The 24,977-nt window shown below is 29.9% G+C and overlaps 1 protein-coding gene across 1 annotated transcript; it reads left to right on the top strand.

Moving 5' to 3' along the window:
• The first annotated feature begins 10,035 nt into the window (after positions 1-10,035).
• Positions 10,036-14,689, top strand: LOC120090174 (probable pectinesterase 8). The gene is made up of 5 exons (XM_039047701.1): positions 10,036-10,513; positions 10,855-11,026; positions 13,040-13,246; positions 13,336-13,595; positions 14,300-14,689. The coding sequence occupies exons 1-5, from the start codon at positions 10,107-10,109 to the stop codon at positions 14,457-14,459; spliced, it is 1,206 nt and encodes a 401-aa protein (XP_038903629.1). The 5' UTR covers positions 10,036-10,106; the 3' UTR covers positions 14,460-14,689.
• The last annotated feature ends 10,288 nt before the right edge of the window (positions 14,690-24,977 follow it).

Raw genomic sequence — 24,977 nt, 5'->3', positions numbered from 1 at the left:
TTGCACAATTTTTTTTTTATAAAATATTTTTATTTAAAAAAGAAAAGAGGATAACGAATGAATGTTTTTTTAACCATATAACTTTATGACAATCAGGGTAATTTTTTTAGCATAACAATTATGCCCATTTTAGTGCTGATATAAAATTTATTTTAGGATAGTACAACAATAAAAAGTATTTTAGTCCTTGATTACTATCCATAAATTTCATATTTGTTTTCAATCACATAAGTTATCTATTATTATTAATAATATTTATTAAAAAGGAAATATTATTATTATTGAGGGGTTTGAATATTTATGTCTACATTAGATAATCTATTGGTTAGATAAATAAATAAAGTTTTTCTTAAAAGAAAATGTAAATATGTAGAACTTGTATCGTGTAAGATTTTAATGGGGTAAATTTAGGTTCTGTATAATAACTATTTGGTTTTTAATTTTCGTTGTTTTTAAAAATTAAATCTATAGATACAATTTCCATCTTATAATTCATTCTTTTGTTATCTTTTTTTTTTTTTCTTTTTACCAATAGTTTAAAAAGCAAATCAAAATTTGAAAAACTAAAAAAAAAATGCTTATATATTGGAATTTAGTTAACAATTCAACCGCTGTACTCAATAAAGATACAAAATATTATAAGAAATAAGAAAAAAATAGACTTAATTTTTAAAATAAAAACAAAAAACAAAATAATTATCAAACGAGTCTTAACTTTTGTTCTCTAATACTTAGGATTTGTATCATATTAGTCCTATATTTCAAAATGGAACAAAATGTCACATTTAAAAAATACTTGATTTTGATTCTTGAATTAATGGAATCGGTTCTAGTTAGTGAAAATTTGCTAGTAATTTTTAAAATAAAAAGTATTTATTAAAATTACTGTATTTTAATTATAATACTTATTATTTATTTTAAAAATGTTAAAGTTAACAACGGTTAATAGATATCAAAATCAAGCATTTTCTAAATATTGGGACTTCATTTAATTTTGAAATTTAGAAATTAAATCGACACAAATTTCAAACTTGTGAGATAAAAGATTGATGATAGTTATATAGATCATTAATGTGAAGAATATGAAAATGAGTATAACTCAATTAACATAATTCTTTTATGGTCAAACTCGAAATTAATTTGACATGCAGTAATTTATAATCGGACAATTAAATGGACTCTACAAAAATAGGTACGGTTCATGATGCACCAAAATATGTTGATGATTAAATTAGTTTTTCGTATCAATTTTTTTCTTTTTAATTCTCAACTTTCACAGTCATTTCATTGGTATATTTTTCTTATGTTTTACTTTAGCATTAAATTGTGCATGAACGATCAATTTCCGTCATTATTATTAAATTTAAAATGAGGGCAATTTGTTCTATCTTAGAACATAATTTAATTATTTCATATATTATATATCCATCCTAAATGTTAAATGTGCTAAATTATTTAAGGTATTACGTGTGCACCCTAGTTAAATGTGTAAAGCCACTTCAATCATAAGTCAAACGATGACATCTATCAACCTACAATTTCTATTATGACAATTGAAAATTACTAAATGCCCAAATTAAAAATTTATTGACTTTTGTGAAGGAATTTTCAGAGAGGGAAACAAAGTTGTTCAAAATGAATCAATTTTAGGTCGTCTTCTAGATCTCTTCGGTATAAAAGGATGTCTTTCTAGTTTATGTTATTTTCCTTTATTCTTGAAGGAGAGTTATGTGGTGTTTTAGTAGTTCGTGGCTCTGCTTTAATTCTTACTGAATTTTTTTACTTTAAAAAAGAAGAAAAAATTTGGGAATGATTTGTCAAAAACTGATTCTTACAGTCTTTATCCGAAGATTTACAAGTGATTAAAGTACATTTATACCAAAACTTTTATATGGATTAGTCAAGAAACACGTGCAATGTATGTGAAATCTTGTAGCTCTAATTATTTTTTTTAAATGATGATTTTTTAACATATAAAAATAAATATCATGCAACTTTGTTTTAGTTATCATTAACCTTTAAAAGTTAAATTTTTATTTTATTGTTTTCATATTATCATCTTTTTTCAAAAAAAAAAATCTTATATCTAGAGAAAAATAAGAAAAATCGTTATACAAATTAAATTATCGAATTAATATGTTAATATTCTAATATTATAATATACATAATGCAATAATTTTTGTTATAATGTTATTATATATCTACTGTGAAGTCACAAATAAAGCATATATTGTTTCACCATATTAATTATTACCTTCATTTAATTATTATTATTATTATTTTATTTTCTCTAAACCTTGAACCTCATGGTTTTAAGAACGTAAATGTAAGTATTTATTTTTTGTTTACACGTGCATCTCACATATATATTGGAATAATCAATGCATCAATTGGATGTGTGTAGCCACCTCCACCCCAAAAAGATGCATCCAAAATTGGCATCTATTGCATTCTATCTCGATGATCAGTCGCATCTCATTAACATCAATTGCAATTATTTGACTTACGTCTTTATTTTTAGATATGTAAATTTATTTTGTAAACTAAAAATTGAAAAAGTCACATCTACTATATTTCAAACAAACTACTTACACTCGAAAAGTCACAACCACTCAACAAAGGTAATATAGAAATTTATGAAAAATGTAAAGGTAGAAGGGGCGATGTAAAGATTCTTCCCACATAGCTTTTTTTAATCTAGTGGAGATTTGTAAAAGAATAAGGGTAAGGGTATGGTATGAAATTTTCATAGATCTTATAGCAAGGATGGAAGTTTTCGATTGAAGCTTCTAACTTGTAGACTTCTCAAATATGGGCTTAACAAAGTAGACGATTATAATTGATACATGCATGGAAGATTTTAAAGTTTGAGAGTATAAATAGATATTTATTTATTGGTTAATTAATTAAAGTAATTTTTTTTAAACTATTGTGGCATTAAAATTTTGATTTTATATAATTTATCACAACATCATGGTAATTTTTAAAATATATTTTTAATTTTTAAGTAAATCTAAATACTTTCGTGGTTGAGACGTGTATCGAATCGTTCAAGAAGTTAGATATTCTAAGTTTAATATCTCGGTGTTAAACTAAAAAAAAAAAAAAAAAAAAAAAAAAAAAAAAAAAAAAAATCTCTAGGTGAAAATGGGTGAAAATAGAAATTCATTGGTACTTTCATATTATTTTCTTTGATTATGCACATATTGAGCTTAGTTCTCTTCTTTTAACTAAAATTTTGAAGGACTTTGGTTAAAATACTAATTTAATTCTTGTATTTTAGGACTTATTTTGTTCTAGTTTATGTACTTTCTTTGTAGTGATTTCAATATATCTTTAAAATATTTCTTAATTTATTGTTAACTTGCAAAAATGATCTTTCTTAATATTTTCTTTATAAAATTGAAAACATATTTACCTTAGGTCCTTTCTTACCTAAAAATTATTATTATTATTTAACTAAGCTAGGTTTGATTTCTAATTAATTTTAATTGACTTATATTAAGATTTATTCAAATTCAAATGCCAAATTTAGAAATTAAAAAATACACGGAAAAATAAACTCCGAAATACAAAAACTAAAATAATACTTCAATCAATATTTTAAACCTAAATAATTATCAAATTATTTTTTCTTATTTTCGAACACTAGTGTTTGAATATTTTTTCATGTTTAAACCAATTAATATAATATAACATTGGTTTGGTTTTGTTCAATATAATTCAACAAATTTAAATATGTATACTCTCAATTGAAAAATTAGAGGTTTGAAAATTGGACCTTTATTTTAGAAAATAAAAACAAATTTTCTCGTTGAAATAATGAAACGAGATCAATTTTATACAATATATTTTTAATTTGTTCGGGTTTATTTTATACCATATATTTTTATTTTGTTGTAGTTTGATTTGTTGTCTAACGTCTACTATAGATTTTTTTTTAATGTAAATAAAATGCAAGGGCGTGTCTAAGAATCATGGAATAAATTAATAATTCACCCAAATAAAATACAAAAAGCAATGATTTTCCATTGTCACGCGCGCCAACAACGTACTAAAATACATATATTGGTGGGGCCTTATTGTAATTATAAAAATAAGAACTATTTATTTTAATTAAAGTTTAGATTAAATGACAAAATACCTCTACAGTTTGAATTGATTAAGTAAGTTTCAATTAAATCTTTGAAAAGTTTTATTTTAATATTTAAATGTTGAATCATTCTCAAGAAAAACATTTTTGAAGCTGATTAAAAATTAATTAGGATAAGTATTATAATCTATATATACATCACTAATAATATTAAGATAGTTGTTTTAAATGATAAAATTATTGAAAATATTTTTAAACATAACAAATTGTTGTTGTTTATCATTGATAGACATAACAGTGACATTTTATTATATTTGCAAATAAGTTGACTCATTTTTCTATTTGAAAACAATGCATAATATTATTAAGGTAAATTAATGATGTAAATATTTTTAAAAAAAACTATTTTAAATTTTAACAGTTAAAATAAAAATTTTCATAGTTTATGAACTTAATTAAAACCCACCTCAAATTTTTCTTTTGTATAAGTTAACTTAAAATCAATAACCTAAAATTTATTATCACTTTTTATTATTATTATAGATGTGAATATTATGACTAGTATAATTAATTTCATGAGAAATTTACAAAATTTTTAAGTTAGGTTTACAATTTTAAGAACTATTATAGAACAAACTAAGAATACTTTCCATGAGTTTGTTTAAAACTTATTTGATGATGTTGGAAGTTTACATGATTTTGTTTTTAATTTTGCTCTCCTTGTTTCATAAGCTTACTATAAAAAAATAAATAAATAAATAAAGGCAGTAATAACAACCTCAAAGTTCACTCTCATTTTTTTTTCTTTTAATTTTTTAATATCTTCTTTTGATATTTACTATATCATTAATTGTTACTTTAATTATTAAAAACATATTATGTTCATTTTAACTCCTGAGTGTATATATGATCGAGTATTGGGAGTCAAAGGATACATTCCAAAATAAATTTACATTTATATTAAAAAGATACTGAATCTTTTTAATAATAAAGACTTAATTAAAATGATCTTCTACAACATTAAGGTTATATGGACCAATGTAAATAAAATATTAAAAAACACTTTCGGTCTCGAAAATTTTATAGAAGTAATAATTTAGTCCATATTTTTTAATTGATAATAATTTAATCTACGTATTTTTAAATTTGTAACATAGTCATTGAATTTTAATAAGTAACAACTCAGTCTATATACTTTATCATTTATAACAATTTAGTCCTTATTTTTTTTAAAAAAATATTATTAAGATTTATTAAAGTTTCTCATTTTTTTTATAAATTATAAAAACTAAGTCATTTCATAATAAAATTTGACACTTAGAAACGTTTAGTACACTGAATTGATTATTATAATTAGTGACTATTCTAGAGATGACGAGTGGAGAAGAGTAAATACTGTATAGCAAATAGGGTTTTGAATTTACCATACTTAATTTTAGGTTATAAATAGTTGTAAACACTACTATTATATATGAAACTCGAAACATGGAGTGGGTTATAATATCTCACGCCATCAACTTCAATTGTTACGAGTTTCATAATATAAAGATTAAATTATTACAAATTTGAAAGTACATAAACTAAATCATTAGTAACTAAATTCATCGATTAATATATTTATTATTTTTACAAAAGTTTAAAGATAAAAAAAAAATTATTCCAAACTATTTTCATCCAAATAAAATAAGTATTAAAATTCAACCAACTAAAATGAGATTTTAACTTTTTTTTTTCTATGAAAAATAAGATGCATAAGTTTATGGGAAAAGTTGTAGGATTATTAGTATTTATTATTATTATTATTATTAGTATTTATTATTATTATTATTATCCTGTTTTGTCCTTGAAGAAAATGTGTGATGAAATTGTCAAAAAAAATTGATATAGAAATGGGATAGAAGTTGGAAAGAGGGGGTGAATCCAATGTCATTGCACCACTCAACACAAATCACACATTAATTAAGGTCCCACTAAACCCATCGAAAAGGGGTGCTTTGGCCCAAGTCAAAATCCTCAACACTAATCCCCCTTTGCTATATATATATATATATATATATAAATGCCTTTTGATTCACTAAAGATCTTCATTAAACTTCATTGGTGGAAATGGCATAATTTGGGTCCTCTTTTGTTTTCAAACTTATCAAGTCATAATTTTCATAAGGTCAACCACGTGGATTTGCAAATTAATATTATACATTTAACCATTTAACCATTTAACCCTTCTACGTTTTCCTTCCATTTTTTTTCTTTTTAACTATATTTTTCGTTTGGGAGATTTGATTATTCAAAACTAGAATAATATTAACACTAAATTTAGTTAAAATTTTCTACGTGAATGGTTAGAAATAGTAATTCGTACACGTACTTTCGCTAGGTTCATTTGAACACAAAGTTAAACCTAATTCTTCCAAGAAGACCATGCAACTACTTAAAAAGTAATCAAGGATCCTTTGTGATATGTTTTATCACTTATAATACAAGTAAGAACCATCTTTATTAGATAAATATAGTATGTTTTCAGCTTTTATAGTTCTATAGATTAGCCTGATTGTTGAACAAAAATAAATCGATAGATTTTATTTGATAGTACATTATATGTTAATATCTTCTTTTGATTCATAGGTATCTCACTCATCTTATAAAGAATATTACTTCTTTAAATTAACCATTTAACTATTTAGACTTTAACTTAAAATACATATACATATACATATACATATATATATATACACATATACACATATACATATATATATATACACATATACACATATACACATACACTCACACACACACACACACACATATATATATATATATGTGCGCGCGCAAAAATTTGGGTTTTTTTCCTTCCGTTTTCTCTTACCTCACATGTATCACATGATGATTAAAATCATTATATGAAAAATCAAATCAATATTTAATTATTTAAATATATTTCTTATAAAAAATAATTGAGCTCTCTAAATGATTTTTGTTGTCTTGCAACAAAGCCATTGTTTTTTATCTTGTTTATTTGTTTGGTTTCACATTTATTAAAAAGTAAAGTTGATTATTTGATAAGTCATTGAGTAGGTATAATGTTGGGAATGGATTAGTACGAAAAAAGGGGGACAAAAAAGGGGCATTGAAAAAGGAGGAATAATGGAAATAGAAAGAGTGAAAAAGAAATGAAGATAGAATAATAATAATTAAATAGAAGTGAATTAATACATATTAAAATCACTTTAAATGTGTTTTTATATAATTTATAAAAGAAATAACATAAATTTGTATGCCATATGAATATTCACTTATATATATATATATATACACACACAAACATATAAATATGTGGGTGTAGGTTAATCAAACATCTAATAAGGAAGTCAATTGTAAAATATTTATGTCAGTTTAGTTATGCTCAAATTTACTATATTCGTAATGTTATATATTTCAATTTTATCATCAACTACTAAATTTAGAACAAGTTAAAATTTAAGAAACTACAATACAACATTTTAAAATTTTAAGATCCAAAGTTGTTCGAAAACTTCAATTTACAAGAGTTGTCATGTTAAACAAATTTGAGGAATGAGATTAGAGTATAATTTTTGTCCTCATTTTGCTAATTCTTTTTGGACAAAAAAATAATTAAAAGAAGCTTCATAAGGTATGTCTTAAATTTATAACTATGGTCGAAAATACATTCTTTATGACTTATTTAAAGACTAAGAATCAAAACAAAATATATATATATAAAGGTAAAACAGAAAACAAGATTAAATATCTTTTTATTTACATGAATATGTAAGAGAGGACAATTGTCACCTATGGTATAAGGCTTTTTGGGCAAACCAAAAATAAAATCACGAGGGTTTATGCCCGAAGTGGAATTTTGAGGTATATTGTCTCTAACAAATGATATCGACATTAGACTCTAACTTAGCGATGTTGGTAGTGTCTTCAGGTGCCAAACAAAGAATTGGAAAGCTTTAGAAGATGCAGTCATGGTGGAATCCAAACGTGGTTGGCACCGGAGGTGGTAGTTTGCAAAGTTAGACGTTGGAGGGTGATCTTGTCAGAGGTAGCGAAGGTGGTTGTCAAAGCATATTGCTAGAGTGAGTCGGAGGTAATCACATTAGTCGTTGGCGTCAGAGGTAGTCACTGAAAGTGGTCGTTAGAGCATGTCACCGGTAATTTATCGTCGAAGTTGGTCATCGACAGTGGTTGGAGGGTTGAGTTATTGGAAACACGGGAGAGAGACGTGAAGTGGAGTTCTTTGATAAATGTACAAACTTCAATAATAAACACCAGAAAGGTTAGTGGAGTTGAGTTATTTTATACTAACTTCATAAGTTAGTGGGCCAAATATTGAATTGAGTTTTTATCTCAACTCAATTCAATTCATCTCAATGTCCCAAACACCTCATTAATGTTTTAGGATACTTTTGAGCTTGGACATATTAAAGACTGCATGGATAAGTTTTAATATCTAGATTAAGTAGAAGGGTGCATTTGAAGATTTTAAAATGGGCTTAAATTCAGGCCCAAAAACTAAACCCAACTTGGATGTGTTTTCCATGCATGTAGGCTGCAGCTTGTCTTGTTGCCATGGTTGATCATATGCAATATTTAAATTAACATAATAAAATCAATGAAAATAAATCTTTTTCTTTTTTCTTTTTCTTTTTTTCTTTTTTTTTTTTAAATACAAATAACTGCAGTCCATGTCATATAAAATAAGTGTAAAAGTTGAAAGACTTGAATAGTATTTAACCTTTTATTTTTTTTTTAAAAAAAAAGCTAAGTAAAAATACACATATGGTATAATATTTGTTAAATTATAAGTTAGTCAATTTGTGTCTATTTTATCTCTATTTTTTTTTTAAAAAAAAATGTTTAATAACCCTATGAAGTTTCAGTTTTATGTCTAATTATTTTTTGAAGTTTAAAAACATTAATAAATTTCTAAATTTTCAATTGTATAGATAATAGGTAATTGTCATATTTATAATTTTTAAAAATTCATTGATTTAATAGATCTAAGATTAAATTTTATGTTTAATGAAACTGCAAATGTTCAATTTTGTGTTTGGTAAATCTATAAATTTACACAAATTAAAAATAGCGAAACTTATTAGATTTAAAAACAATTTTGATCAATATACTTTGAATTTTATTTTATTTTGATTCATATACTTTCAATTGTTTAATTTCAATTTTTGTTCTTAAATTATTATTATTATTAGATCAATTTCGATTAAAAATAATTTAATATTTATTAAAAATGTAGACGGATGCCCACGAAGACTAAATTTTTTTATGGAAAAAATCTACAAGAAACTAACCATATGTGGACCAGGGAGACTAATTCTTCTATGTTTTGGGTAAATTATACAAATATATAAAAAACACTTGAACTTTACTTTTTGTTTAAAAAATATTCATGTTCTCTAATGCTTTCAACTATCTTGAACTTTCATAAATATTTCAAAACAACTCTTGCAATAGAAGTTCCTTAGAAATTTCAATTAGAAAGCAATACTTGAAACTGTGTGGTAATGATCTAAAATGATATGGTGATATAAATATTCTTTCAAGGTCACTGTTGTACTATTCATAATTCTATTTTTTATCTAAAATTTTAAAGAATATTTTACTCGTTTGGTATTTTTTGAAACATTTGTAAAAGTCCAGAGAATTCTTGATTGGTGATATATATATATATACACACACTTTAGCCTTATGTTCTGCATTTTTTTAAAACAAATTATAAGACTATTTGAAATAGAGAGATTGGTGGATAAGTAATAAGGTCCAGTTGGACTGGGTGAATTGTAAGACATGGCATCTCAACCCTTTGACTTAAAGTGCATCCTATTTGCCCCATTTCCACTAATATTTATTTATACAATCTTCTCTATACTTCAACTTTCATACCTATTTTACACCCAAAACTTTCATTCTTCATATTATTTATACACTTTTCTTCTTGTATTCCCTTCTCCATACTCCACACATAGGACCAATGAATAATATTATGAAGTATAATCATGTCCTCACCAATCTTGCTTTATCATCTCTTCTCCCTCTCCTTGCTTTCCTCTTCATGATTAAGCCCACCCCTCCCTTCCTTTCCAATCTTGTCATCTTTCGCGACTCCATCGGCTGTCATCACCATCACCATCATCACCACCACCACCATCATCGCCGTCATCATAAAAACGCAGCCGACGAAGAAGACCAAGCAGCCATAAGTTCCATTTGTGATACCTTCCCGATCACCCTCCTCCCACCAGAAACCCCCAACACTTCTGTATTTTGTGTTGATCGAAACGGTTGTTGCAACTTCACGACTGTTCAAGCGGCAGTCGACGCTGTGCCGATCTTGAGCTTCAAACGAAACATAATTTGGATCAACATTGGAATTTACTAGTAAACTCAATATAAATACTAGCTATGGTTTTTTTTTTTTCCTTTTTGATAAAATGAAAATCCTTGACTTTCTCTCTTATTTCAAAAATATTTATATTATTCTTTTAAACATTACAATTTTTCTCTTAATCTTTTATAGATATTTGACCAAATTTTGAGATTTAAAACAGTGTGACAATCTTAAAATAAAAATTGGAATTTACGACTATGCTTGTTTCAAATACGCATTTTCATCCAAAAATATAATGAATCTTACTCTAATAATAGTTTTGTAAAACTTAAGAAAAGTTTCGATGACAAATCTGAAAGTTTTTTTTTTTTTTTTTTGAGTAATGTTGCAGTGAGAAAGTGATAGTTCCAAAATCTAAAGCTAATGTGACATTTCAAGGACAAGGGTATACAACAACTGCCATTGTTTGGAATGACACTGCCAATTCTTCCCATGGCACCTTTTATAGTGGCTCTGTTCAAGTCTTCTCTTCCAATTTTATTGCCAAGAATATTAGCTTCATGGTAATTTCTAATTATCAATATATATATCTTTCATTATCTATCTTTTAATGTTTGATATTCATTATATTACAAATTTACGTCTTTAGTTATTATTCGACTTTCTATTCTTCTTTTCTAAAAAATCAAGCTTATAAACATTATTTACGCCGGTTAATTTATTTGTTTTGTTATAATCTTTTCGTTCTTGTTTTTTAAAATCATTTAAAAATTAAGATTTCATTTGATAATCATTTCTTTTTTGGTTTTTGAATATTAAACCAATTTTCTCTCTATTTCTTACAATAATTTACATCTTTCTTAGGTACAATAGTTGAATTCTTAGCCAAATTCTATAAACAAAAACAATTTTTTAAAAGTTATTTTTTAGTTTTCAAAATTTGGGTAGTTTTTTAAACCATTAGTAAGAAGCAGATAACAAATGAAGAAATTTGGAGGTAAAAATAGTGCCTATAAACTTAATTTTTAAAAGCAAAAAATAAAAAACTACATGGTTACTAAACGATGCCTAAATAACTTTTCTCTTTAGAATTTAACTAAGAATTTAAATGTGTTTTTTTAAGAAGTGTGAAAACTATAGTATGGAATTTAGAAGGAAACAAGCAAAACTTTCAAAAATAGAAAATTAAAAATAAAATCATTACAAAAAAGATGTAATAATCCAACTTTATCAATTTAGTTTTTGAACTTTAAAAAGTGTTTGATAAGTCTTTAAATTTTTATTTTTATGTGGAAATTCAATTCCAAATCTAATAGGTATTTGACTTATTTGGTATTTTTTAAAAAAATATTCGCAAACTTATTTAGTCATTAAGTTGAAACTTTATTGTTCTATTATATATATATATATATATATATATATTTGTTATATACAACTTTAAAGTTTATGGACTTATTAGACCGTTCTTAACTTTAAAGATACTTTTATACACAATGTTTTACGCGTTTTTATGTTCTTTGGACCATTTTCTTAGACATATGATAACACGGGATTTAATGTCAGTTAGCAACCATGGTAGTTAACCATCATAATATCTATATAATATAAAAAATTTTGATGGTGGTTCAAAACTACCACAAAAAACAATCTGTCAACATATTTTATGATAAAAAACGATACAGTAACCATTTGTAATCAATCATCATACGTAATAATACCAATTCAAAATTAATATTTAAAGCCAAAATATCTGGAGTGTTTATTTTAATCTCTCTTTATTTTTATTTTTGTTTGTGCTTAGATGTTGTCCTTGTTATTCTTGAATTGTATGATAATATGAATTGACTTTTCTTTATTTTTCCAAACATCTTGAACTCATTTTTAGGCCGTGTAAACTCAAATAAATGGATAAATGACCTTTTAGTAAATATTTGGTTTTTTTGTCCTTTTCTTTTTAATTAAGCTTATAGACATTATTTTCACTCCCAAAATTTTTCCTTAATTATCTACTTTTTATCAATGGTTTAAAAGTCAAGCAAAAATTTGAAAACTAAAAAAAAAAAAGTTTTTGAAATTTTATTTTTGTTTTTGGAATTTAGCTAAGAATTCAATCATTGTGTTTGATAAACATATAAATCATTGTAAGAAATGAGTAAATAATGAGATTTTTAAAAATCAAAAATAAAAAACAAAATGATTATGAAAAAGGATAGTTATTTTATTGCTTGTTGATCAAATGAGAGATGCTTGACTTTGATTATATACATTAAATAAAAATTATTGTAAAAAATAGTTTACTTTTGTTATTATAAAAATATATAAAACTAAAAAATGTTATAAAAACTTTTTTTGATTTTTGAAAACAAAAAACAACAATTATCAAACATGTTTTTTCTTTCCCAACAAATAGAAAACATTCCAACAAAAACAGTACGTATAGTTTTTGTTTTTTAAAAACAGGAAATCATTTTAAAAAACCAAAAATCTAAAAATGTTAGGCCGAAAAAAAAAATTACGTTTAAATCTCAATTTTGCCCCTAAATTTTTCTAAGCAATTTTTATTGGGGCTTTGGCAGAATGTGGCGCCAATTCCAGGCCCGGGCGACGTCGGAGCACAGGCGGTGGCGATTAGAATCGGAGGAGACCAGGCCGCGTTTTGGAGCTGCGGATTCTTCGGTGCTCAAGACACTCTCCACGACGACCGTGGCCGCCATTACTTCAAAGATTGCTACATCCAAGGCTCCATCGATTTCATCTTCGGCAATGGAAGATCCTTCTACGAGGTAAATCGGAGCCCTAGATTTTTCGGCGAGTTCGATTTGACGATGAATTTCAGAATCGCGATTTTGACAACCTTGAAAACGCATTGTAGAGTTGCCAGTTGATTTCGATGGCGAATCCGGTTCCGCAAGGATCGAAGTTTGTGAACGGAGCGGTGACGGCGCACGGCAGAGCCTCCGCTGACGAGAACTCTGGATTTGTTTTTGTTAATTGCAGCATCGGCGGGACGGGCAGAGTGTGGCTCGGCCGCGCGTGGCGTCCGTTCTCTCGCGTCGTCTTTGCTAACACTGTCATGACGGATATTATTGCGCCGGAGGGTTGGAATGACTTTAATGACCCTGCAAGGGACCAGTACGTTTTCTTATTTTATGTATTTATTTGTTTTTTTTATCATTTTTTGAGGAAATACGTTTTCTTAATTTTAAACTTAGGGGAAAAAAGGTTAAATTGTGAAAAAAAAAAAAAAAACTTATTTTCATTTTTGGACGATAACTAAAAATTCAAGTGGTTAGTTAAGAAAAATAAAAATTATGATAAATAAATTTTAGGGAAACAAATATAAATTTTTAAAAACAAAAAATAAAATATAATTATCCAATGAGACTTAAAAATTTTATTTTGACATTTGAAGATTGTTTGAAAACAATTTTGGTCGATTTTCAACATTAAATTTAATGATGAAAATGTTTGCAAGACACGTAGTGCATTTATTAACTATATTATTGTCATCTTCATTTCAAAAACAATCCAAATTATCCAACTATGACAAGTATTTTCTTCTTATTATTATTATTAGTGATTGGAGTGAATTGTACAAATATGGATGTAGTTCTTAATACATCGAAGTATTATTTCAATACTTGGGTGCAATTACTCTCATCACAATGAATTAAAATATTTTAAAAAAGAAGTAAGAAGAATTTTCGATATGATAAATTTTGATGGAAGAATTTAGTGAGAGACAGAAAGATAGTTATTTTGCAATTAAATTAACATCAAAGACGAATATATTGATGAGACAATGCAATTAAAAAAGAAATTGAATGAAAATGCAGGACAATCTTCTATGGAGAGTACAACTGCAATGGAGCAGGAGCCAATATGAGCTCAAGGGCTCCCTTTGTTCAGAGGCTTAATGATACTCAAGCTTCCCCTTTCCTCAACTTATCCTTCATTGATGCTGACCAATGGCTCCAACCTTATGCATTCTTTTAACTCAACATCCCTATTCTCCTTATTTAATTCACTCCTTTTTTTCAATACTATATATTCTTTTCATTCTCACCCCATCTAATTATTAAATCTCAATTCTATTTTAAAACTTTGCTCTCTACATTCATCTATATCTACTTCCTAAAACTTATGTTTTAATTAGTGTTTTGGTAAATTTTGGATTGTATTGTGATTCCATTTAGTTTGTATGTCATTTGTACGTTAGTGAAAAATGTTATCGTGTCTCGTAACTATAACTATTTTGTTGGAAGCGTGTGATGGACGTTCACAAATAAATAACCAACAAACGGTTATTTGAGAGAAAACAAAAACACTTTTAATTGAAAGTCTCTTCAAATTAGGTTCACACTTTTGATTGAACTCTCTTTGTGTGTTTTTCTCTATACAATTAGATACATCAACAATGCCAATGTAATCTTATTTATAGGATTGTCGTCGGTATATTTAAATGCATAACTCACACCCTAATTAAATATACATGGAACAATTAAAATTCTACACTTAATTCACGTGAAACTCTCCTAAATTAACTCTTACGTTAACATACTTAATTAACTCTCATTTTTTTATTTTTTCAACTCTCATAAATTAATTCATCCATAACCTATTTAATTAAAACATATTTAATTTTCAACATATTTTTCATATTAAATAAGTTCGACCAAAAATACTACGGTTAATGATGTATAGGCTCTAAGAAAAACCTATAATTTATATATGCAACAAGAAATTTTGCCAAAAATGTAGTAAGGCTTAAAATTTTAAGGAAAATTACTTAGGTAAATATATATATATATTTTATTTATATAGAACGTGTTGGGTAAATATTATAATTAAAGAAATTTTGTATTATTTTAAACTATTTTTTTTATTACCTAGTTGCTCTTCTTTTATTATCTAGTTGACATGCATTTATGTAATGTGAGTCTTAATGTCATGTTTGGAGTAATTTTGAATGGATAAAATTATAATTCAAACAAAGTTTTGAAGATAGTAGATAAAAAAAAAAAAAAAAAAAAAGTCTTAAAAAACATATAATAGATAAGAAAAAAATATATCTTCAAAAAGGGGGGAAAACAATGGACAACAATGTTATATTTTAGGCTACAACGAATAATTTAGCTTCAATATTTTCTATAAACTTTTAAATAGTCTAGTCATCCTTCATTAAAAAATAATTTAGTGAGGCATTTAGAAGTATGAGTTGTTTTCAAATAAAAAAATGAACCAATTTATTTATAAATATAATAAAATGTCACTATCTATTCGTGATAGACTACGATAAACATTTATTAATGTCTAATAAATGTCTATTGCAGTCTATCGTCCACTGATAAATGTCTATTGTAGTCCATCATTGATAGATAATGACATTTTACTATACTTGAAAATATTTTTAGCAATTTTACTATTTAAAACAATTATCCAAAAAATATAGGAACTAAAATATAAATTAATGGTTGCTTCAAGATTTTGTAATAGCTAGCAAGTTAATATAAATATGATTTTTTATGCAAATAGATTATATAGAGCATTGAGTAATAGGAAAAATCAAATGAGTTGTTTTCAAGAGTTAATTAAATTAATAAATGTTTTAACTAAAAAAAAGTGTTTAACAAGTCTTTAAACTTTCAATATAGGACGTAATAGATTACTTAGTATCTAACAACTTATTGAATTTTCAATTTTGTGTCTAGCATGTTATTAACCTATTTGATATTTTTATAAATCACAAATTTATTATATACAAACCAGTAGAGATGTCATACAACAGGATTGGGGATGGTTTTCCCCATCTCTATTCTCAAAAAACTTTTACGGAGATTGGGACAGGGAATCTCCACGGAAAATTTGTAGTGATTGAGTTTCCCGCAATGACTTTTTCTCGGTTCCTTTTTTCTTAATTAGAAAAAATCAATTAACATAAATCTCTAGGTAAAAATTTTAATTAAATAGTTAAAATTCTCACTAGTTTTATATGATTAGTTTTGCGTGAACTATTTGAATTTAAAAAGAAATTACTCAAATTTTCTAGAAAAAATGAAATAATTATCTATCAAATTATTTTTATATAAACTAAATCTAAATGTTCGAATCAAACATATTTATTACCTTGACCATTAAACAATAAAGCTTGAATTTTAAATATAATACGTAAATAATAATAATAATAACATACCTTAGATTATTATAATAAATTTAAAAAATCGGCATTGTCAAAAAAATAAATAAATAAAAACAAAAATTAGGCTAATGGGCCAAAACAAGTATAGTTTAACTAGCTTACAAATGTATTAGAGGCCAAAAAAGATTTCGAATAGGCTAATGGAGCATGGACAAAACATTCCCCATCTACATTTTTGTTTAGCAAAAAAAAAATATCCACTTCCTCTTCAAGTTCACGCGGAAAATAGACATCTTTATTTATAAATATAATTTTTAAAAACAAAAAACTAAAAATAAAATAGTTATCAAACTAATAAATAGAACATCTCCGAAAATTTAAAAGATAAATAGAACAAATATAAACTTTACAATGTTAAATGAAAAAAAAAAAAAACTAAAAGATAAATGGGATTTAAAATTTTAAAACCTATTATTTAAAAACCAACACTACAAGAAAATTTATCTTTCAAATTCAACTAAAAAACTATCAGAAAATAGTACATTTCTCGATGCCTAAGGCGTCAGGAAAAAACATATTTCCTGACACTATTTGGTGAATGAGAAATTTTGGTTCAATCATAAATTGTCATGCCATTACCAAATTAATAATGAAATTACAAGTAATTGAATTTGGGACTAACTAAAAGTTTACATGTGTCCTAAGTTGAAATTGAAGATTTAAATTGGCGAATCCTAACGATGTCCTATGTTTTCGTCTTGACCGTTGGATCAAATTAATTATTTTGGTTTAATTAAATATTAAAGCTTGTGCTAAAGCGAAATTGGACTCAAGAATATGCTTAACTTGACTCAAATGTCAAAGAAGGTCCAAATCCAATTAATTTGGCCCAAGGGCTAGGTCCATGGACCAACCAAGCCCAAGCCCACAAAGCCTACCTGAGAGCTCTATAAATAGAGGAGCTCTCTTCATTTGTGGGGATCGGAAATTTTACACTCTAGAGGCCTAGAGAGAATTCTTCCAACAATCAGAAGATTCTCCAACTTTTGAAGTTGACCACACTTGAAGACTGAAGTCCTTTGGAGATACAAGCATTCTTCCAAGACTCCAACTTCAAGAACATCCACACGCTCTTCTTTCATACATCAAGCGTCGCATTCAACTAAGAGAGAATCAGATGATAAAGTACTAGAGAATGAACCATATTCGCATCAAATCTACATCAACACAGGTTCAACTCCATAAATACATTTCTCCAGAAGCCTCATGCGAACATTTATCCTTCAAGAAGATTATCAAGCCCAAAGGTCGATCATCTAAGAAAGTCATCAAGCTCAAAGGCCGATCATCTAAGAAGATCAACAATCCCAAAGGCCAATCATTCAAGAAGATCAACCAGCTTAAAGATTAAATTTTATTTTAAAAGCATCAAAGGATTATGTATTATATATTGTACTTACTATACTGAAATTAATACAAACAAAAGTTCAACTCTACGAAACAAGTTTCTCCAAGAACCTCGTGTGAACAAATTGGCATCCCCAGTGGGACATCTCTACCTCTCATCTATCTCTCGTCATCCAAATCAATAAATTAACAAATGACACCAAGGAAAGCTACATCCAAAGCAACTGTTGCAAGCGGCTTCTATACGAGATCGGTCACTTGGAGTCACTCAAAAGGGATCTTGCATGAGCATAAACAAGGCTTTGTCATCTCGGAGAAAATCTGGGAACAGCTAATGGAATTACTAAAGGTGAGATCTCATTAGAGAAAATACCTTATTCGACAACTATGCTTCTTCTTCTGATCGATTTGAGAAAGAATCACACTTTGAACAATGTCTTTCATGATGGCTGACGTAACGACTGAGTTTGCCATGAAGATGGAAAGGAAAATAGATCTCATAACGAAATCTATTGAGGAGCAAGGTCATGAAATCACTGCCTTAAGAAATCAAATACAGGCTCGAAAAGCTGCTGAGATGAATCAAACTCAATTTAAGCTCATTTTAAGCTTCATTTTAAGCTCATTTTATGCTTCTGCTTCTGATCGATTTGAGAAAAAATCACACTTTGATACAACGTCTATCATGATGGCTGACGTAATAACTGAGTTGGACATGGGGATGGATAGGAAAATAGATCTCCTAACGAAAGCTATTGAGGAGCAAGATCATGAAATCACTGCCTTAAGAGATCAAATGTAGGTCGAAAAGCTGCTGAGACTAGTCAAACTCTAGCTGCCAAATCCAATGAATCAAACTTAATTTAAGCTCATTTTATACTTCTGCTTCTGATCGATTTGAGAAAGAATCACACTTTGATACAGTGTCTGTCATGATGGTTGACACAACAACTAAGTTGGCTATGGAGATGGAGAGGAAAATAGATCTCCTAACGAAAGCTATTGAGGAGCAAGATCATGAAATCACTGCCTTAAGAGAACAAATGTGAGCTCGAAAAGCTGCTAAGACAAGTAAAACTCCAGCTTCCAAAGTCAATGACAAAAGAAAGTCTGTCTTGCAGGAAAATTAGCCACAACAATTCACCTCTGTCGCCTCCTTCTCGGTTCAACAACTGTAGGATATGATCACAAGATTCATAAGGGCTCAATATGGATTTCAAACTTCTTTTATGTACTCCAAGGAATACACCAAGAGAATCGACAACCTGAGAATGTTAGCTGGGTACCAACCTCTAAAGTTCCAGTAATTTGGTGGAAAGGGCAATCGAAAACAACTTGTCGCTCACTTCATTGAAACTTGTGAAAATGCGAGGACCAGAGGAGACATGCTAGTTAAGCAGTTTGTTCAAACCTTGAAAAGAAATGCTTTCGATTGGTATACTGAACTAGAGCTGGAAGTGATTGATAGTTGGGAGCAATTGGAAAGGAAGTTTCTGAACCACTTCTACAGCACACGACGCATCGTTAGTATGATGGAGCTGATAAACACTAAGTAGTGAAAAGGGGAGTCAGTCATTGACTACATCAACCGATGGAGAGCTTGGGTCTGGATTGCAAACATAGACTCACTGAATTATCTGTAGTGGAAATGTACACCCAAGGCATGCACTAGGAACTTCTCAACATTCTTCAAGGGATAAAGCCTCGTACATTCGAAGAGCTGGCGACTTGTGCATATGACATGGAGTTTAGTGTCGCCAACAGGAGAACTAAGGGCTTCTTGGTTCCTGAGGTAAGAAAAGACAAGATTGAAACCAATGGTACTGAAAAAATCATTAATAGTGCCACCAAAAAATCTATGGTTGTTCATGCAACTCCAATAAAAATTTTCTCTAAAGAAAAAGAAACAAAGTATGAAAAAAACACAATGAGGGCGAGAAATGTCATCCAACTCTTAAAGAATGATAGGAAAAATTTCATCCACTTACTGATTATGATGTTGCAGACATGTTAGAGAAACTATTAGAGAAGCAACTCATTCAACTTCTAGAGTGCAAGCAGCTAGAGCAGTTAGGGAAAGTCAACAATCCTATTTACTGTAAGTATCACCGAGTCATTAGCCACCAAGTGGAAAAGTGCTTCGTACTGAAAGAGCTAATTCTAAAGTTGGCTTGTGAAAAGAAGATTGAGTTAGATCTTGATGAATTAACTAAGACTAACCATGTTTTAGTGGCGGTAACTTCAAGTGTCTCAACATCATTTTATGATCAAAGGAAAAGCTTGATTCAATTTGGGACCTTCGAGCCTATAGTTTTTCAATTCCATCAAGTGATCCTACCGACAAATTCCTAAAACAAAGATGAGCCTGTTGAAGATGACGGGGAATAGTGGATTTTTGTGACTCAATGAAATAAAGGAAAGTCAGGATCTGCTCAAAAGGAGTTATGCTTCCATCGAAATTACATAAGAGGAAGCAAGACTCAAAAAAAGAAAATAAAAATAAGGCATGGAAGCCTAAACTTGTTAAGGAAGAAGACGAGGGCTTCCTTCAACTTCAACGACAAGTAACTTTGGTAGAATTCTTCCCAAGAAAATTGGTTGATAATCATCCAGAGGAAGTATTAGAAGTTTGCATGTCACACTATTAGCATAACGAAAGTTGACAATAATTATATAGTTGCTGAAGAAGTCGATGACTCAAAAGAAATCAAACAAAGAACTTTTGTCTTCGATCATACTAAAACTTCAAATGCTCGATCCTTAGTATTCCAAAGATTGACTATAGGCATGACAGAAGAAAAAACCAATGTTCAACGTCTATTTCTACTCGAATTTCAACTTTCAAAAGGATAAGTATCTCCATATCAAAGAAAGATCGACCTTCAACATCTGCTTTTGATCGTCTCAAAATGACAAGAAATCAACATGAAAGAAAGATGAAAACGTTAAAGGCCAAAACATTTCATGAAGAAAACAATGAAGATAAGATTCACAGTCGTCTCCTTTCACGTATTAAGAGAAGGCTGTTTGTTGACATAAACACAGAAGGTGTTGGGGATGATGCCCTAAAATCTCGTGTCCTGTAGTTTGTATACATAGTTTGTACGAATGCTTGTGATTTATAATATTTGATATTTTCTTCACTACTTGACTTTGCACATTGGATGTTTTATTTGCTATACCACAAACCAATAAGCTAAAATCCCTAGTTGTCATTATGTAACTTAAGCATGTATGTGGTGACATACAAATGGATCATGTCTTAAGTGATAACCAAAATGGTCTGTAGTATATGGATATAGGAGGGAAACCTTATCCTAGTAACGTTGTGGATGCGGCCCGCTTTGTAGAATAGTTACAAGTGTTGTGACTTGCTATAGATGGTCTGATCCTAATGATTCGTGTGGGGACATGTGAGCGGGGGCGTCCTATACAAAGAGTTTGTATAAGACTTAACCACGAAGTGTTAACGTCTCGTTATATAACGTCATTCATGACAGAGACTTCACTTCACTAGGATGACTATAGGTAATATGACCTCAATCTTGTGCTTGTGGAATGGGCGTAAAGCTAGTTTACATCACTTCCGCATATGGAGTTTCCCAGTACATGTGTTTGAGGCAAATCCGAAGAAGTTGGAATCACGGTCGAGGTTATGCCTCTTTGTAGGCTACCCAAAAGGTACACGAGGGGATTATTTTTATGATCCATCAGAAAATAGGGTGTTCGTTTCCACGAACGCTACTTTCCTGAAGGAGGATCATATTAGGGAGCACAGTCCACGTAGTAAAGTCGTGTTACATGAGCTTTCCAACGAAACTACTGAAACTTCAACAAGAGTTATTGAAGGGTCTGCTTCACCAACAAGAATTGTTGGAGATAGTTCATCTGGTAGGTAGGTTCCACCTCAAGAGTTGAGGGAACCTCGACGTAGTGGGAGGGTTGCAAATCCGCCTGTTCACTATATGGGTTTCACAGAAATCCATGCTATGGTAGCCGATGGCGATGTTGAGGATCCGTTGTCTTCTTAGAAGGCAATTGTGGATATAGACCAAGATGAATGGGTCAAAGCCATAGATCTCGAGATGGAGTTGATACACTTCAACTCAGTATGGGATCTTGTAGATCAGCCTAATGGGGTAAGACCTATAGGTTGCAAAATGGGGAGCTAATGGGAAGGTGCAAACCTTCAAGGCTCGACTTGTGGCAAAAGTTTATACCCAAGTAGAGAGAGTCGACTATGAGGAGACTTTCTCGCCTGTTGCCATGTTAAAGTCGATCCGCATCCTTCTGTCCATTGCCACTTATTATAATTATGAGATTTGGCAAATGGCCGTCAAGACGTCCTTTCTGAATGGCAATCTTAAGGAGACCATTTACATGGTGTAACACTAGGGATTCATGTCCTAATGTCAAGAGAAAAAAGTTTGCAAACTGAATCAGTCCATTTATGGCCTGAAACAGGCATCTCGATCTTGGAACATTCGCTTTGATACTACAATCAAATCGTATGGCTTTGACCAAAATGTTGATGAACCTTGTGTCTACAAGAAGATCATCAACGGTTCAGTAGTTTTCTTAGTATTGTATGTAGATGATATCGTACTCATTGGGAATGATATAGGTCTACTGACTGCAGTTAAGAACTAGCTAGTGACCCAATTCCAAATGAAATATTTGGGAGAGGCTCGGTTTGTTTTGGGTATACAAATCTTTCAGGATTATAAGAACAAAATGCTAGTATTGTCTCAGACATCGTACATTGAAAAGATGTTACTTAAGTACTCGATGTAGGACTCCAAAAGAGGCCTACTACCATTCAGGCATGGAGTTACTTTGTCTAAGGACATGTGTCCCAAGACGCCTCAAGAGGTTGAAGAGATGAGACGGGTCCCATATGCATCTATCGTTGGCAGTTTGATATACGCGATGCTCTGTACTAGGCCAAACATTTGCTATGTTATGGGAATAGTTAGTAGGTATCAATCTAACCCAGGCCAGGGTTACTGGACCGCAGTTAAGAACATTCTCAAGTATCTTCGAAAAACGAGGGACTACATGCTCGTTTATGGATCTAGGGATTTGATCTTTACTGGATACACAGATTTTGACTTTCAAACTGATAGGGATTCACGCAAGTCCACTTCAGGGTCAATTTTTACTTTTAACGAAGAAGCTGTAGTATGGCAAAACACTAAGCATGGGTGCATTACCGACTCCACGATGGGGGCCGAGTTTGTAGTGGCTTGCGAAGCTGCTAAGAAAGTCGTTTGGCTCAGGAAGTTCCTGACAGAGCTGGATGTTGTTCCAGACATGTCTAGGCCCATCACCCTCTATTGTGATAATAGTGGTATCGTGAAAAACTTCAAAGAGCCCAGGAGTCACATGCGCGACCAAGACATAGAGCAGAAGTATCACCTGATCCGCGAGATAGTGCATCGAGGGGACGTGATCGTCACGAAGATCGCTTCGAAGCACAACGTTGCTAACTCGTTTACGAAGGCTCTCACAGCTACAGTGTTTGAGGGTCACCTTCAGAGCATGGGTCTATGGGACCGCTCGCAGCTGGACTAGGGCAAGTGGGAATTATATTGTACTAAACCTTAGTGCCCTAATTTATTGTTTGTATTAGTTTTTGTACACCCTACTCACTTTAGCACAAGTGGGAGATTGTTGGGGATGATGTCCTAAAGTCTCGTGTCCTGTAGTTTGTAAACACAGTTTGTACGAACGCTTGTGATATATAATATTTGATATTTTCTTCACTACTTGACTTTGCACATTGGATGTTTTATTTGATTTACCATAAACCAATAAACTAAAATCCCTAGTTGTCATTATGTAACTTAAGCATGTATGTGGTGACATATAAGTGGATCATGTTTGAAGTGATAACCAAAATGATCTGTAGTATATGAATATAAGAGGGAAACCTTATCCTGTTAACGCTGTGGATGCGACTCGCTTTGTAGAATAGTTACAAGTGCTGTGACTTGCTACAGATGGTCTAATCTTAATCATTTGTGTGGGGACATGCACGGGGGGGGGGGGGGGGCAGGAGGCGTCCTATACAAAGAGTTTATATAAGACCTGACCACAAAGTGTTAACATCTTGTTATATAACATCATTCATGATAGAGACTTCACTTCACCAGGATGACCATAGTAACATGACCTCAATCCTGAGTGAGTTGGGAACTCCTTCCATTGAGGGTGGTCCTCTGATTTGCATGGGTGTCAAATGGCCAGGTCACCGACTCAAACCTACCACTTTGAGGATCTTTTCTGATTTGGGAGCCGAGAACTCAACTACACAAGATGGAATTCACTCCTTCCCCGAAGCAGAGGTAAGTAGATAGATTGCTCGCTTAAGGGCTGATCCCAAGACTTGAACGATGTGGCACCACACACCTTCTCATGGCCTGAGAGGTGTCCACACATAGTAGGACTATGTTGTATTGTTCATTAGAAGGATCGGTGGTACCTAAGGTGTTAGATGTAACTATAAGGTCAAAACGGTAAATTGGCCCAGTTGTACTTACGAGCATCTGTGAAAGATTATCATACTCATGATTGGTTATATCCGATGGACACAGAAATATATCTGTGGTAAGAAGAGTTCAACTGTCGATCTTTAGTGGAATGCCTGGCAGTTAACAGATGGTGGATCTTGTGGTTAAAGAGTTTAGTCAGCTATTCATTTACCATTGAAGATTCGAGCCATAGGTCCATAAAATCCCCTTGGTAACTTGGATTCAAGTTGAGAACCAATTTTTGGGTCAGTTTGAAATGTTTAAATTGACAAGAGGGAGTTCGATTATATATGATATGATTGAACTAGTTAATTATATATGATGCAATTGACTTTATGTATGAGATACATTAATTGGAGGAAAAGGGATATAAATATGATTTATATCTAGTGGAGGAGAAAACACTATGGTTGTTATATGATATTAAACTATAGG

Source organism: Benincasa hispida, chromosome 1, assembly GCF_009727055.1.
Source record: "Benincasa hispida cultivar B227 chromosome 1, ASM972705v1, whole genome shotgun sequence".
NCBI lineage: Eukaryota > Viridiplantae > Streptophyta > Magnoliopsida > Cucurbitales > Cucurbitaceae > Benincasa > Benincasa hispida.
Note: the sequence above shows the minus strand (reverse complement) of the source record. Positions and strands in the feature narration are given on the sequence as shown.

What these genes read in the sequence shown, in the direction of transcription:
- LOC120090174 (XM_039047701.1), top strand. Translation starts at nt 10,107, where the DNA reads ATGAATAATATTATGAAGTATAATCATGTCCTCACCAATCTTGCTTTA. An exon ending in ATCAACATTGGAATTTACTA is followed by an intron (nt 10,514 to 10,854) that starts GTAAACTCAATA and finishes GTAATGTTGCAG; the next exon opens with TGAGAAAGTGATAGTTCCAA. An exon ending in ATGGAAGATCCTTCTACGAG is followed by an intron (nt 13,247 to 13,335) that starts GTAAATCGGAGC and finishes AACGCATTGTAG; the next exon opens with AGTTGCCAGTTGATTTCGAT.